Source organism: Molossus molossus, unplaced genomic scaffold (genome assembly GCF_014108415.1).
Source record: "Molossus molossus isolate mMolMol1 unplaced genomic scaffold, mMolMol1.p scaffold_m16_p_1, whole genome shotgun sequence".
Taxonomy (NCBI): domain Eukaryota; kingdom Metazoa; phylum Chordata; class Mammalia; order Chiroptera; family Molossidae; genus Molossus; species Molossus molossus.
In genome coordinates, this window is record NW_023425344.1 from 27,956,986 (window position 1) to 27,970,221 (window position 13,236).

Genomic DNA, 13,236 nt, shown 5'->3' on the forward strand with positions numbered 1-13,236 from the left:
ATTAATGTTGCAAACACTTAAAATCTCTGGTGGTTCTCACCTGGCTCTGTGCAGTAATTGATCAGAAGAGCCGAGAGAGGTAACTACCCTTCGACCAGCCTAGCCACTGTGCCAGACACTATTGCCACTTTCCCTCTTATGGTTGGTGGAGATGGGGTTTCTCTGATATTGTATAACATTTACACATGGCCTATAAAAATATCAAAATGACGTTTGGTATATCCTCTTGTATTAATTTTTATTGTTCTGTAACCAATTGCCACAAATTTAATGGCTGAAAACAACTGACATTGATTAGCTCACAGTTTCTGTGGGGCAGGAGTGTAGGCACAGGATAGCTAGGACCTCTGCTCAGTGTCTTACCAGGCTGAAAGCAAGGGACAGCCCACTGCATTCTCACCGGATGTCCGGTCATCTTTCAAGGTTCTATAGCAGTGGTTCTCAACCTTCCTAATGCCGCGACCCTTTAACACAGTTCCCCATGTTGTGTGGGCATATCTGTACGTGGGCAGACCCGCCTGGAGATGGATAGAGGAGCGGTGTCTCGGTTCCTAAGTCCATCGGAAATAGGTGTTTTCCGATGGTCTTAGGTGACCCCTGTGAAATGGTCGTTCGACCCCCAGGTTGCGACCACAGGTTGAGAACCGCTGCTCTATAGGGTGCTGACGGAATTTAGTTCTTTGCAGGGGTAGAGCTGATATCCCCATTTTCTCACTGGTCTTAACCAGGGGCCACTCTCAGCTCCCTGAGGCTGCCCTCAGAGGGTCCTCTTCAAAGCCAGAAGGGTAATCTCCCTCCTACTTTAAATCTCTCCCTTTAGGGAGGGTCAAGCCTTTTTTTAAGGCTCATCTGATTAGTTCAGGCCCATCAGAGATGATCTCTCTTTTTATGAACTCAAATCCAACTGATTAAGGACCTTAAATTATATTTGAACATGTAGCATAAAGGGGGTGGGGGCTGAAGTCATGGGTTCCAAAGCTGGAAACAGGAAGTAGTGGTGGTTAGGAGTTAGACTTCTGAAAGGTAATAGGGATCACAAATATCCCACACATAGAGAGGTGCCATAGCTGTGCTTACAGCCCGAAACAGGGTTGGAATAGGGTTCAGCCATCTGTGAACACAGGCTTTAAAAAGTTACGCATAACGTCCTGGATTGTGGTCTATATTGATCTGCTACCTTGGAATTGAGAGAGGCAAGCTAGGCACGCCTTCTATTATGTAGAGGCATAATATGCACCCGGGACTCTGCAGCATTAATAGTTTATTATCATGAGGCAAAGGAACTTATTGGAAAACAGCACTCAGAGTAGTAGACAAACTCTTGAAGGTTTATAAATTGCTTGTAGAGAGTAAAGGAAAAAAATAACCATGTATTCCATTGCAATTGATTTCTACTCAACCTCGTGTTACCCCCAGGGTAATTCCAATTACAGACAGGAGTGCAGCACACAGTCTGTAACAAAACACAGAGCTGTCAATTCAGCACCAGAAGCAGAAGCCAATACTTCTTACAGTTGTGGAAAAACTGCTGTCACAATGGTTAGAACTGTTTAAAGTTGGCAGGAGAGTAATTGGAAAATAGAAACATTTAAAGGTGGTTCTCTCTTGGAAAGAGCACTATATGAGGGAGTCATAAGACCCAAGACCAGGTCCTGACTGCTACTAACTTGTGATCACAAAAGACTGTCACTAACTAGCTACACCATGTACTTCACCTCTCTGAGACTCAGATTCCTTATTTGGAAAAGTGTGGGTGGAGGAACTTGACAAATTTGAAGATTCCTTCTGACTTCTGAAATATGATGTTTCCATGGTCTGTAGCTGTATATAGAAGGAGAAAGATGTTTGTAAATACTGTGCTAAGTGGAAAAATACAGAAAATTGATTGACTTTTTGCCACTCTGTATTTTTCTATTTTGTCATTGCCTCGCTACGTTGACCCCCGAAGTTAAAGGAAAATGAGAAAGAGAAACCTTACCAATGCTTATATAAATCAAGCATTTCTCAGCCAACTATTATTTTTGGAAAGGCTGTTAACACTTGCATTAGTTTCATCCACAGCTTCACTGTCATCACATTCTAAGAAGACTCATGCCTTTGGACAAGTTCATATAAAATGCAATAAAAATGGTTATTATTGAAGATCCAGGCAGAAACCAGAATGGGAAAGAAAAATGTTAAAAAAAAATTATAATTTCAAAATGATATTTTAAGAACCAGATGTGATTTCCCACAAGCCTCTTAGACACCTAACTGGTTCCTGGAATGTACTAAGTTAAGAGGGATAGACCAATTATCAGAATGAAAGGAGACAATGCTGAAACTTATCCAAATGTGTGTACCAAAGTAAAACCTTCATGGTAGAATAGAGCTATGTATTCCTAGATACTATAAAAGGCCTAAATGTTTATTTAAAATTCTAATTTTGACAGTTTTATGAGTCTAAACACCTAGGGGGAAGTGCATCTGATCTGCATTTTTTTTTTTTTAATCCTCACCCACGGACATGCTTAGAGAGGGGAAGGAAGACAGAGAGAGAAAGAAACAGAGAAACATCAATGTGAGAAACATCAATTAGTTGCCTTCCACACATGCCCTGACCTGGGACCAAACCCTCAACCAGGTATATGCTCTGATGGGAATCGAACCAGAAACCTTTCCGTGCACAGGATGACGCTCAGCCAACTAAGCCACTAGTGCTGGGCTAATCTGCGTATTTACCTTTCTGAATTACCATTGTCTTCTTCCCCATCCTCTCCCAAGTTACACATTGTTTTTTTCCTCCTGCACATTTTAATGAAACCCTTCTACCAGCATTGTCAGAAATAATGACAGCATTTATTATAGAGAATGGCAAACTTATCAAAATGATACTAAAATAAGAATTCTTAACTGTAAAAATCACTATTAATATCACATAAATTCCTGTGACATTGCTGATGGTGTAAGAATTCTCAAGAATCATGATCAGAGTTTGGTTCATGGGTACTTTCTACTGGTCCCATATGCTAAAGGACCCGTGAGTAGGGCACCAGCTAATTCATTCAGGGGTTCCCCTTTTTTAGATTGCTTTAATTTTTAATATAACATTTCCTTCTTTTCATTTCATTTATTTATTTCTCTTTTTTTAAATGAATATATAAAAAAGAAACTAAAGAAAGTAGAATTCATGCTTAGAGTTTGTTCACAATCCTTTATAATCTATTAATACAGCCCAGGGGTTAATGCATTTCTGTTTGATGGCTTGGCAAACACTATCAGTTCAGAAACACTTCTGGTCAATTTTGACCCTTAAGAGAAGTCTGATTACAAAGTGGACATCAACCACTGTGGAGAGAGAAGACTTTTCCAAAAGGAAGGTTAGTGCCTCCTCTTTTTGCTGCACTGAAGGTTGCTTTAGTTGAGCCCAGCAACACCATCTGTGTGTTTTGTAAACAATTGCTCCTCACAACTTTTCATAGTATCTTGAATTCATTGATAGAAGAGGCTGAAATGCAGTCGATACAGGGTGGGGCAAAAGTAGGTTTACAGTTATGAGTACACAAAACAGAATTTATTCTTGTACTATTATTCATTAATTATTATATTATTTTCTTATGAACAACTTTAAACCCACTTTTGCCCCACCCTGTACTTTTAAATTGTTCTATTTCTCAGAAATTCACACAAATAAGAGTATAAATTGATGCAACTTTCAGAAGAACAGTTATCACTATCTATAAAATTTTAAATGCATGTACTTCTAGCCCAGCAATTGCACTGATGATCTTTTGCCAAAGTTCATTAATGTATATGTGCAAAGATGTTCAATATAGAATTCATTCAGCAAATACTTACCGTGCTAGGCACTATTCTAGGCAATAGAGATAAAGCAGTGAACAAGTAAGACAACAACCCCAGCCCTGGTAGAACTTACATGTTAGTGAAAGGAGACAGACAATAAACAATACACATATTGAATAGAAAAACTACGTGCAGGATACTTAGGGTTTGTGATGACATGTGCAGAAACTAATCTAGGAACTATACCCTATAGTAGTATTCATATTTGTTGTTTTTCTCTGTTGTTGGTAGAACCGATCAATACCTGAGAATGAATCTCTCCCAGTCAAAAGGCAACAGACTTCACGTTTTTACTTCCTTGTTCTGAGCACTAGATGTCACACTAAGTAAAGTTTTAGAAGTTACTCTTCAAAGTGGGGTGTGGTATACAGTGTAAAACCTAGCTATGAAAAACCAGAGCTTTATATTTCTAGTAGAATACAGTAAAGGTGTACTTCACTACCAAAAGAATTCAGGAAAAAGAACTATTTTTTTTTTTTTTTATCCTCACCTGAGGACATTTTTCCACTTTTTTGTTCAGGTAGAGTGAGAGGAAGATAGAGAGAGAGAAACATCGACGTGAAAGGGACACATCGAGTGGCTGCCACCCACACGACCAACCAGGGCCGGGGACAAACTGCAACCGAGGTACATGCCCTTAGTGGGAACCGAACCCGGGTCTCTCCGGACCGCAGGCCAACGCTTTAACCGCTGCGCAAAACCGGCCAGGGCAAAAAAAAAAGAACTATTTATCAGAATATATTATTGGAGGAACCTTAAATATGTGCAATTCTGTGTACATAATTATACCTCAATAAAGCTGTGGGGGGGGGGGTTGGAGTAGCAGCCTATTGTCATGTCTGTTAAACAAACAAATCCTGTTTATATGCACATAAAAGTGGTATTTCCCTCCAGAAACAAAGGGTGGAAAAGGTGAAAGAGAAGATAATGACAATGAGGTTTAATAAACCCTGAGTGGTCTCAGGAGCAGATGTAGAATCATCTTTCTTACATGACTTGTGCAAAGAAGCTACAGCAGATGCCTCCCAGCCTTCTCAAACTCATTTATTCCTTGATTTTAGCTGTCAAAACTCTAGGTGAGAATTCTAGATTCAGATCTGGATGTACATTATTTCCTTTTGAAAAATATGTTTTTAAAAGAGGGCAAGGAATATGGACTCAGTATGTAAATAAGGTAGATGATAATGTTCTATAACTTAAATGTGTTACTGAAACTCCAATAAGTTTCCATTGAAATGCTTAGAATTCACTGGAAGCTAAAGAGAATTAATTCAAGTCTTAGTTTTGGCAGTTACAGTGCATCTTTTTTCTATATAACTCAGAGATGAATTTGAATTATATTTAATGATCTGCATATAAACATAGACATATATTTCTGTATGTAATTAATGTTGTAAACATTGTAAATAATATTTCAGGGTTTTCTGCCCAGCCAGTGTGGCTCAGTGGTTGAGCATTGACCTGTGCACCAAGAGGTCGCCAGTTTAATTTCTGGTCAGGGCACATGCCCACGTTGTGGGCCCAATCCCCAGTTGGGGGCATGCAGGAGGCAGCCAATCGATGTTCTCTCTCCTGGATGTTTCCATCTCTTTCTCCCTTTTCCTTCCTCTCTCTCTCAAATCAATAAAGAAAAAAATTTTTAATAAATATTTCAGGGTTTTCTAGATTGTGTATAATGACAGGTAATTCTATGTGCCTTCTAAGACCAGGTGGTTCTTTTTGGCTCTAAATCCTGCCATGACTTGAACTTTCCCCCCCATGTATTACTATTGCTGCTGCCTTGGGTTTTAAGGCCCTGAGATTGCCCAGATCCCGAGTGAAACCCCTCTTTCCTCCAGAGTGCTAGAGGTGAGCGCTGTGACATGGCAGCTCGTGCTGTTTCTCCTTCAAGATCTCAGACCGCCACTGATTAGCCTCAGTAGACTGTTCACTTTTTTGTTCAGTTTGGGAACTCTGAGAAAAGCTTTAGGTCATCATGAGGGCTAAAGAAAAAAAAAAGCTGCAGAATAAAATGTAGACAAGAATATATATCAAGCCATGTGTGTGTGTGTGTGTGTGTGTGTGTGTGTGTGTGTGTGTTGTGGAGTGCGGGGGATGAGAAGGTCAGCTTTGTATTCACTAAATAGTTATAGTTAATACCCACTGTGCTGGGTCTGGGAGATAGAGGTTTTGTCCCTGCTCAGATGGAGCAAAACCAGTGCCCCTCATCCTGGCTGACTATTCTTTTTTTTTTTTTTTTAATGTTTTTATTGGTTTTTGAGAGCGAGAGGAAGGGAGAGAGAGATAGAAACATCAATCGGCTGCCTCCTGCACAGCCCCCACCTGGGATCGAGCCCGCAACCGAGGCATGTGCCCTGACCAGGAATCAAACTGGAACCTCTCAGTCCACGGAACGATGCTCAATCCTCTGAGCCACACTGGCCAGGCGTGGCTGACTATCCTTATGGGTTGTGTTCAGACAGTTACTGCCTAAGACAACTGTCAGAGCTGTTGGGTGCCCTTCCTGGTTTTCCCACGTACTTGCCTTTTGATTTTGACACATGGGCTCCTGTCCCTGCTCTCTCCACGTGAAAGGGATGACTAACACTAACACGTTGGAAGAGCATGTTAAAGCTCAACTGATTTCAGTTCACCAAATAGCATTGGAGTACCTGCAATGGGCTGGGCCTGCAAGGAATTAAAAAATGAATGATGGAGACCTACCTTGAGCTTGGAAAGGAGAAAGGAGGATAAGACAGGAACACTATTCACAGATAATATTTTCGGTTTGGAATCCCACCTTGCTAGTGAGACTGTGTGAGAAGTAAAATGGAATCATAAAGCATCTCTCATTAGCTCCTCTTAGCAATTCAATGAAGAAACTGAATCACTGAGAAATTAGGAAACTTCTCCAAGGTCACCCAACTCAACAGTGTGGAGGCTGAGGTGGGATCGGAACCTACATCTGAGTGATTGCAAAGTCTATGCTGTTTACCACCACACTTTCTTACAATAAGTCTGGAAGATGAGCTATAGTATTTGCAGGCTGTGGATTTCTCTTGTATCCATGAACCATATTTTTATTTCCTGATAGGTCATGGATTGACAGCAGTCAAAGAAAAAGCAGGAGCCACCCTGCGGATTCATAGTGTAAATTCTGGCTCTTCTGAAGGGGCCCAACCTGACATGGACAATGATGTCCCTCAAAGTGAGTAGTGTATTTATTTGGGGGTTTCTTGGCCTTTGGCTGTATTATACTATGTGTACAAGTAGAATATTTCAGATCATCAAAGTGAACTGTGAACGGATGTTTTTCTCTTTAGTAGCAGATGCAGCCACAGATCCGAGCTCTGCAGAAGGCCCACCCACTTCTCCTTCAGCAGGGTCTCGGGGCATGCTGTCAGCCATCACCAATGCGGTTCAAAACACAGTAAGTTGTTAGCTGCTTCCTCTGTTTTCCCTGGTGTCTCTCAGCACCTGCTTTTGATACCTCTATTTACCAGTGACCTAGATATATTAGAGAAAAGATGGCCTGGCTCATAACTTTGGATTATGGTTTAGGAGAAGGCATAACTTTGGAACCAGAGTAATAAGGGCAAAACGAAATGCATTTTGTGTTTAAAAGAAAGGAGCTACTTAAAAGGACCATTTTTCAGTCTGATGTAACAGCGGCCTCCAGCTGCTGCAAGGACAGCCTCTGGCTGGGGGGAGAGAGGCTCTTTCTTAGAGCTGGGACAGCTGTTTCCCTCAACGCTCTGCGTCTCTTAACCTTCAATTTGAAAAAGTATAAAGCCATTTAAATAAAAATAAATGCCAGTAAAGAGTCAGGAACAACATCCCTGAGATGTTTCTAAAGTGTTTCCAGATAACTAAGACCAACATTCTTCCCCCATTCCCAGTTTCCACTGTCCCTTCTTCAAATAACCCAAAGTCTGCCCCCACCCACCCTCCACCCCAGCGGGGAGTGGTGCTGCCTGCCTCTTAAAGAAACGTGTTATTGCCCTGGCCCATTTGGCTCAGTGGTTGGAGCATCAGGCCTCGGACCAAAGAGTCTCGGGTTTGATTCCAGTCAAGGGTTATGCTACCTCAGTTGCAGTTGGGTCCCCGGCCCTGGTCAGGGTGGTGTGAGAGGCAACCAATCGATGTCTCTCTCTCTCTCTCTCTTTCTCTTTCCCTCCATCCCTCCCTCTCTCCCTCCCTCCCTCATACTGTATCTGAAGATAAATGGATAAAGATTGAAAAAAAGAAACTTGTTATTGGCAACAAAATATAGATGAAAAATGAAAAAAGGGGGAAGCACCCCAACTGAGGTGAGACAGCTAGCTGGTCTTCAGGGTCAGGAAGAAAAGGTCTCTTTCCTGCTATTAAAATCAACGAACTAGTTTTTCTGGAAATATGCTCTCATTCAATTCATTCATTCATTGTTTTGAAAGGTGATTAACCTTCATATATACCAGGAGCTCTGCTGGATGCTGGGCATATGCTGACAAACAAGAGGGTATCCTGGAAGACAGACCGCTAAACAGGCAAATGCGATGCTCCATGGCAAGGAGAGGGGCTGTGAACACACATCGGAGGGTACCCTACGCAGACTTTGGGGTCAGGGCATGCGAGAAATAGAAAAGGAGTGCTCGCCCTGGCCATTTTGGCTCAGTGGTTAGAGCGTTGGCCTGCGGTCCGGAGAGACCCGGGTTCGGTTCCCGCTAAGGGCATGTACCTCAGTTGCAGTTTGTCCCCGGCCCTGGTTGGTCGTGCAGGTGGCAGCTACTCGATGTGTCCCTTTCACATCGATGTTTCTCCCTCTCTCTCTCTTCCTCTCTCTCCCTCCCACTCTATCTGTACAAAAAATGGAAAAATGTCCTCAGGTGAGGATAAAAAAAAAAAAAAGAAAAGGAGTGCTCTTCTCCTTGATACTTGAGGACCTCTAGGCCAGGTCGGGTGCATAAGGAGCAGCAGAGGTGTTTTAGGATCAAGTAGCAATGCAAGTCCAGCATGCGCTGGGGAATTTGTAGGGCTGGGGTGGGAAGGAGCTCTTTCCCTATCTCTGGTATAAGAAATGATTCACAGTCTTCCTGAGCTCCAGTGCAGGGCACTCCGAGTTTGTCTTCAGCATCCTCACATTCCATTCCTTTCTGTGTTCTCTCCAACCTTCTGGTACAGTCGTCTCCCCTTATCTGCAAGGGAGATGTTCCAGGATCCCCAGTGAACACCTGAAACCATGGATAGACCTGAACCCTATATATACTATTGTTTCCATACTCACCTTTTCACCTGAAGGAAGCACTTCATGGCTTCTCTTTGGCACATCCGAATTGCCAGCATCACTACTCTTGTGCTTTGAGGACACTGTTAAGTAAAGTAAGGGTTACTGGAACACAACCACTGGGAGACAATGATAGTCAATCTGATAACAAAGACAGCTACTAAATGACTAATGGGCGGGGAATATACAGTGTGGATCCGATGGACAAAGGGATGATTCACATCCAAGTTGGGACAGAGCAGGATGGCATGAGATTTTATCACACTACTCAGAACGATGCACAACTTAAAACTTTATGAATTGTTTATTTCTGGAATCTTCCATTTAATATTTTTAATCTGCAGTTGACCACTGGTAACTGAAACCATGGAAAGTAAAACCACAGATTGGGAGGTCACTATATTCTCTTTTCCCAAGCTCCAGACACCCCCACCAGGTCTGCCCTTACTCAAAGTTCCTACAGCCTTCTTTCTCCCATTTTTTCTCTACTGAAGTAATCCCCCATAGGATGTTAGGAGAAAACAAATCAAATATACAAAAGTATGAATTGCTGATATTCCAGTGTCGTCCCCCCACCCCACCCCAGAGTATGTGTGTTTTAAGATCTGTTTTATAGTATGATTATTGATTGGCTCCCAAACTGAAAACAAAGTCTAAATGTCCAAGATGGAAATGATGGATAAAGCATATTAACTCAGTGAAATCTAATATTGCTATTGAAGTAATAATTATGAAGATTGGAAAATGCATGTAGGTAATAATATAATAATAAAGTATGATATATATAAATTCATGCAAGGTGTGTGCATATTGTAATTGCAGTTGTGTAGTTGAAGGGTATGTACAGAAGTTGCAAAGAATTGCCCTGGCCAGTTTGGCTCAGCAGTTAGAGCGTCAGCCTGCCGACCAATGAGTCACGGGTTTGATTCCAGTCAAGGGTTCAGGGTCATGCGGGAGGCAACCAGTCATATGTCTCTCTCTTTCTCTCTCTCTCTTTCTCTCTCTCTCTCTCTTCCCTCCCTCCATCCCTCCCTCACTCCCTCGGGCCCCCCCCCACTCCCACTCTATCTGAAGATAAATGGAAAAAGAAAATATCCTCGGGTGAGGATTTTAAAAAGCATTTAAGCAGTTCTGTTTATATGAACAGTTTATGTGAGTAAATCTGATTGTTTTTATCTTTTTCTGTTTTTAAGGGAAACAATGGCTGACAAAGGAATTCACAAGAGGATACTTGTATAATAGAATAGTTCCTAAAGCCAGTAGTATATGGAAATCAGCCTGTCTTATTTCATGAATATACTAACTGTAGTCAGTTATTACTAATTTCTAAAAGTATCTAAGAGCCATCTGAAACAGCCTGAGGGTCCTACTGCAGGGCCCTAGATTAAAGAATTCCCTAAACCGGCAAGAGTATTGGACATTTTAATAGATTGTTTCAAATAACTCTGTTACTTGGATTAAAATTTTTTCAAACAAAAGTAACAATTGGGTCACCTATTAACTTTATGTCTTAGATATATATCCTTCACAAACACAGAGCCGGTAAAATTAATCCCAAATATGCTTTGGTTTTTCCTAACCATCCTTTTAAAATAATTTTGTATGCCCTACAAATTATATAATATATGGTCTTCCAAGGGAAAGAAGATAGGATTAAGTGGATGATAAATCTGATGAGAAAGAAATTGTGACTTTATATTGATTTTAATATTTGAAGATAGAGCCATCTAGGAGTTGCTGACTGCTGCAAAACAACAAAATGTAAAAATCTAATCTCATCTGCAGGGTAAAAGCGTCTTAACAGGGGGGCTTGATGCTTTGGAATTCATCGGCAAGAAAACCATGAATGTCCTCGCAGAAAGTGACCCAGGCTTTAAGCGGACCAAGACGCTCATGGAAAGGACTGTTTCTTTATCTCAGGTGAGATCATATACTTTTGAAAGTTTTTCTTTCAGTCAATAAAATAAATACATTCTTATTTATATTTTTCAAATTCAAATGGCACAAAATAGTGCAGAGTGAAAACTGAGTTTCTGATATTCCTCTTTCCCCAGCCACTTAGTTTCTCATGGGAGACAACCACTATAACAGCCTCTTATGGATTCTCTCAGAATTACCATGTGGATATAGAGATATTCATATAGATAAAGATATAGGTAGCTATGCATGTACATATATATACATACATATGCACATATATATGTATATACTTTTTCAACCAAATGGTAGTATACTAACCACACTCTTTTGTACCTTGCTTTTATTCAATTAATAACTTCTTGAAAATTATTTTATTTATGCCATTTGTCTGTCCATTCATGCTGCTATAATAAAACGTCATGGACAAGGTGCTTAGACACAGCAAACATTTATTTCTCATAGTCCTGAAAGTTTACACACCTGTAAAACAAAGAACTGGACCTGGTAAGTTTCCCAGATTACCATAGTTTTTGTGCTACCTTCACAATTTTTATCATATCTATATTCAATCTACTGCTAAAAAGTAAGCAGCAATACTCATAGAAATTGGTCACCCAAGAAGACACGTGAACCATCTGCAGTGTTTGTTCTAATTACATATCTGAAACATGTGCAAAACGTGTAGCATGCAATATTCTGGGGCACACTTGAGCACTGCACCTGTAATTTACATGGCTGCTTAAACAGGGTCACCACAACACTACCAACTTTAACCTCCTTCCAAACAGCAATTTTTTATTCATTCATTCATTCATTCATTCATTCATTCCACTAATGCATTTTAAATGTCTGCTATGTGCCAGGACTGTTCCAAGCATTTGAGATACATTTAGTAACCAAAATAGATAAAAATTCTTGTCCTTAAGGAGTTTTGTTCCAGTGAAGAGAGGCAAGCAAACAATAGACATTACCTAGTATTTTAGAAGATAATGAGTTCTGTGGAAAAAAAGAAAAAGTAGAGCAGGAAGAGGGTAATCAGGAATGTGGGAGTGAATGAGGGGCAGGTTAAATATTAAATTGGATTGTGAATGAGGGGCTCATGGATAAAGATAATGACATTTGAGCAAATACTTGAAGGAGATGAAAGGCTTGACCATGCAGAAATCTGAGTAAAGCACATTCCAGTCAGAAAGAGCAGCTTGTGCAAAGGCCCCGGGGCAGGAGTATCTGGTATGAACAGAAAAACAGCAAGGACGCCATGTCATGGGAGAGGAGTGAGACTGGATGAGAGTTGTTAGAGATAAGGCCAGAATGGTATTTTGGAGCAGATGACAGCAGATCATGGGGGGCACTTGCAAGGACTTTGGGCTTTCCCGTTAGTGAAATAGGGAAAGCAGGGCAGCATTTTGAAAAGAGTGACACATCTGACTTTGAAAGGCTCACCCTAATGACTGTGTTGAAAGTAAATGGAGTAGGGAGGAGGGCCAAGGGCAGGGAGACCAGGTAGAATACATATCAGTCTGTGTCCTCCCAGAAACAGATGTCAAGATGGGCTTCATTAAACGTGCAAGGATTTTATTAGAGGAAATGCCTGTGAGAGAACCAATCGGGGCGTTGGGTACCAGGAAGGCTGGGTGAGCCATCAGACCAAGATGGAAATCTGACCCCAGTGAAGGGGAAAGGGAGAGAAGATTGGGTGGAGTCTAAGAAAGGTTTGGCAAAGCCATGGTGGGGAGCCCTTTAGCCAAAGTCCACTGACCAAGGACTTCCCTGTCTCCCAGGAACAGGTCTGCCTTAGGGTTCCTGCTGCACTGTGATGGACAGGGAGAGTCACGGGAGGCATGACCTCGGTGCAAATGAGGGATGGATTTCAAAGCACAGCCTCTGGGGCCCTTGGTCACTTATGCTCCAGCCTCTCAGCCTCCTCAGGAGGCAGTTACACTGATCTGAACAAGGGGTAGTGGGGGCGCGGAGCAGTGTGGAGCCCTGAAGGGGGCGTGGGTGCTGGGTGCAGTCCGAAGGCCGATCCAGGTTCCTGAAGGGCTGAACGTGGGGTGTGAGATAAAGGGAGGAGGCAAGGATAGCTCCGAGGTGTTGGTCCTAAGCATTGGAAGGATGAAGCTGCCATTCACTGAGACAGGGAAGTCTGCTAGTGTTTGCTCATCCACACACTAAATGACTCCAGACATCAGAAGTGTTCGTCCATGCACAACCCTAACGCCTCATGTGTT

At 41.7% G+C, this 13,236-nt stretch overlaps 1 protein-coding gene across 4 annotated transcripts in view; it reads left to right on the top strand.

The window, feature by feature from the left end:
• FAM114A1 (family with sequence similarity 114 member A1) overlaps positions 1 to 13,236 on the top strand; it is a 59,274-nt gene that overhangs the window by 21,054 nt on the left and 24,984 nt on the right. For 2 of the 4 annotated variants that reach the window (XM_036244269.1, XM_036244289.1), the window contains 3 exons: positions 6,917 to 7,030; positions 7,146 to 7,252; positions 10,871 to 11,005. In XM_036244269.1, the coding sequence (XP_036100162.1) occupies positions 6,917 to 7,030; positions 7,146 to 7,252; positions 10,871 to 11,005 (356 nt within the window). Of the gene's footprint in view, positions 1 to 6,916; positions 7,031 to 7,145; positions 7,253 to 10,870; positions 11,006 to 13,236 lie in introns of those variants that run through there. The other 2 variants (XM_036244279.1, XM_036244299.1) reach the window with 2 other exon arrangements.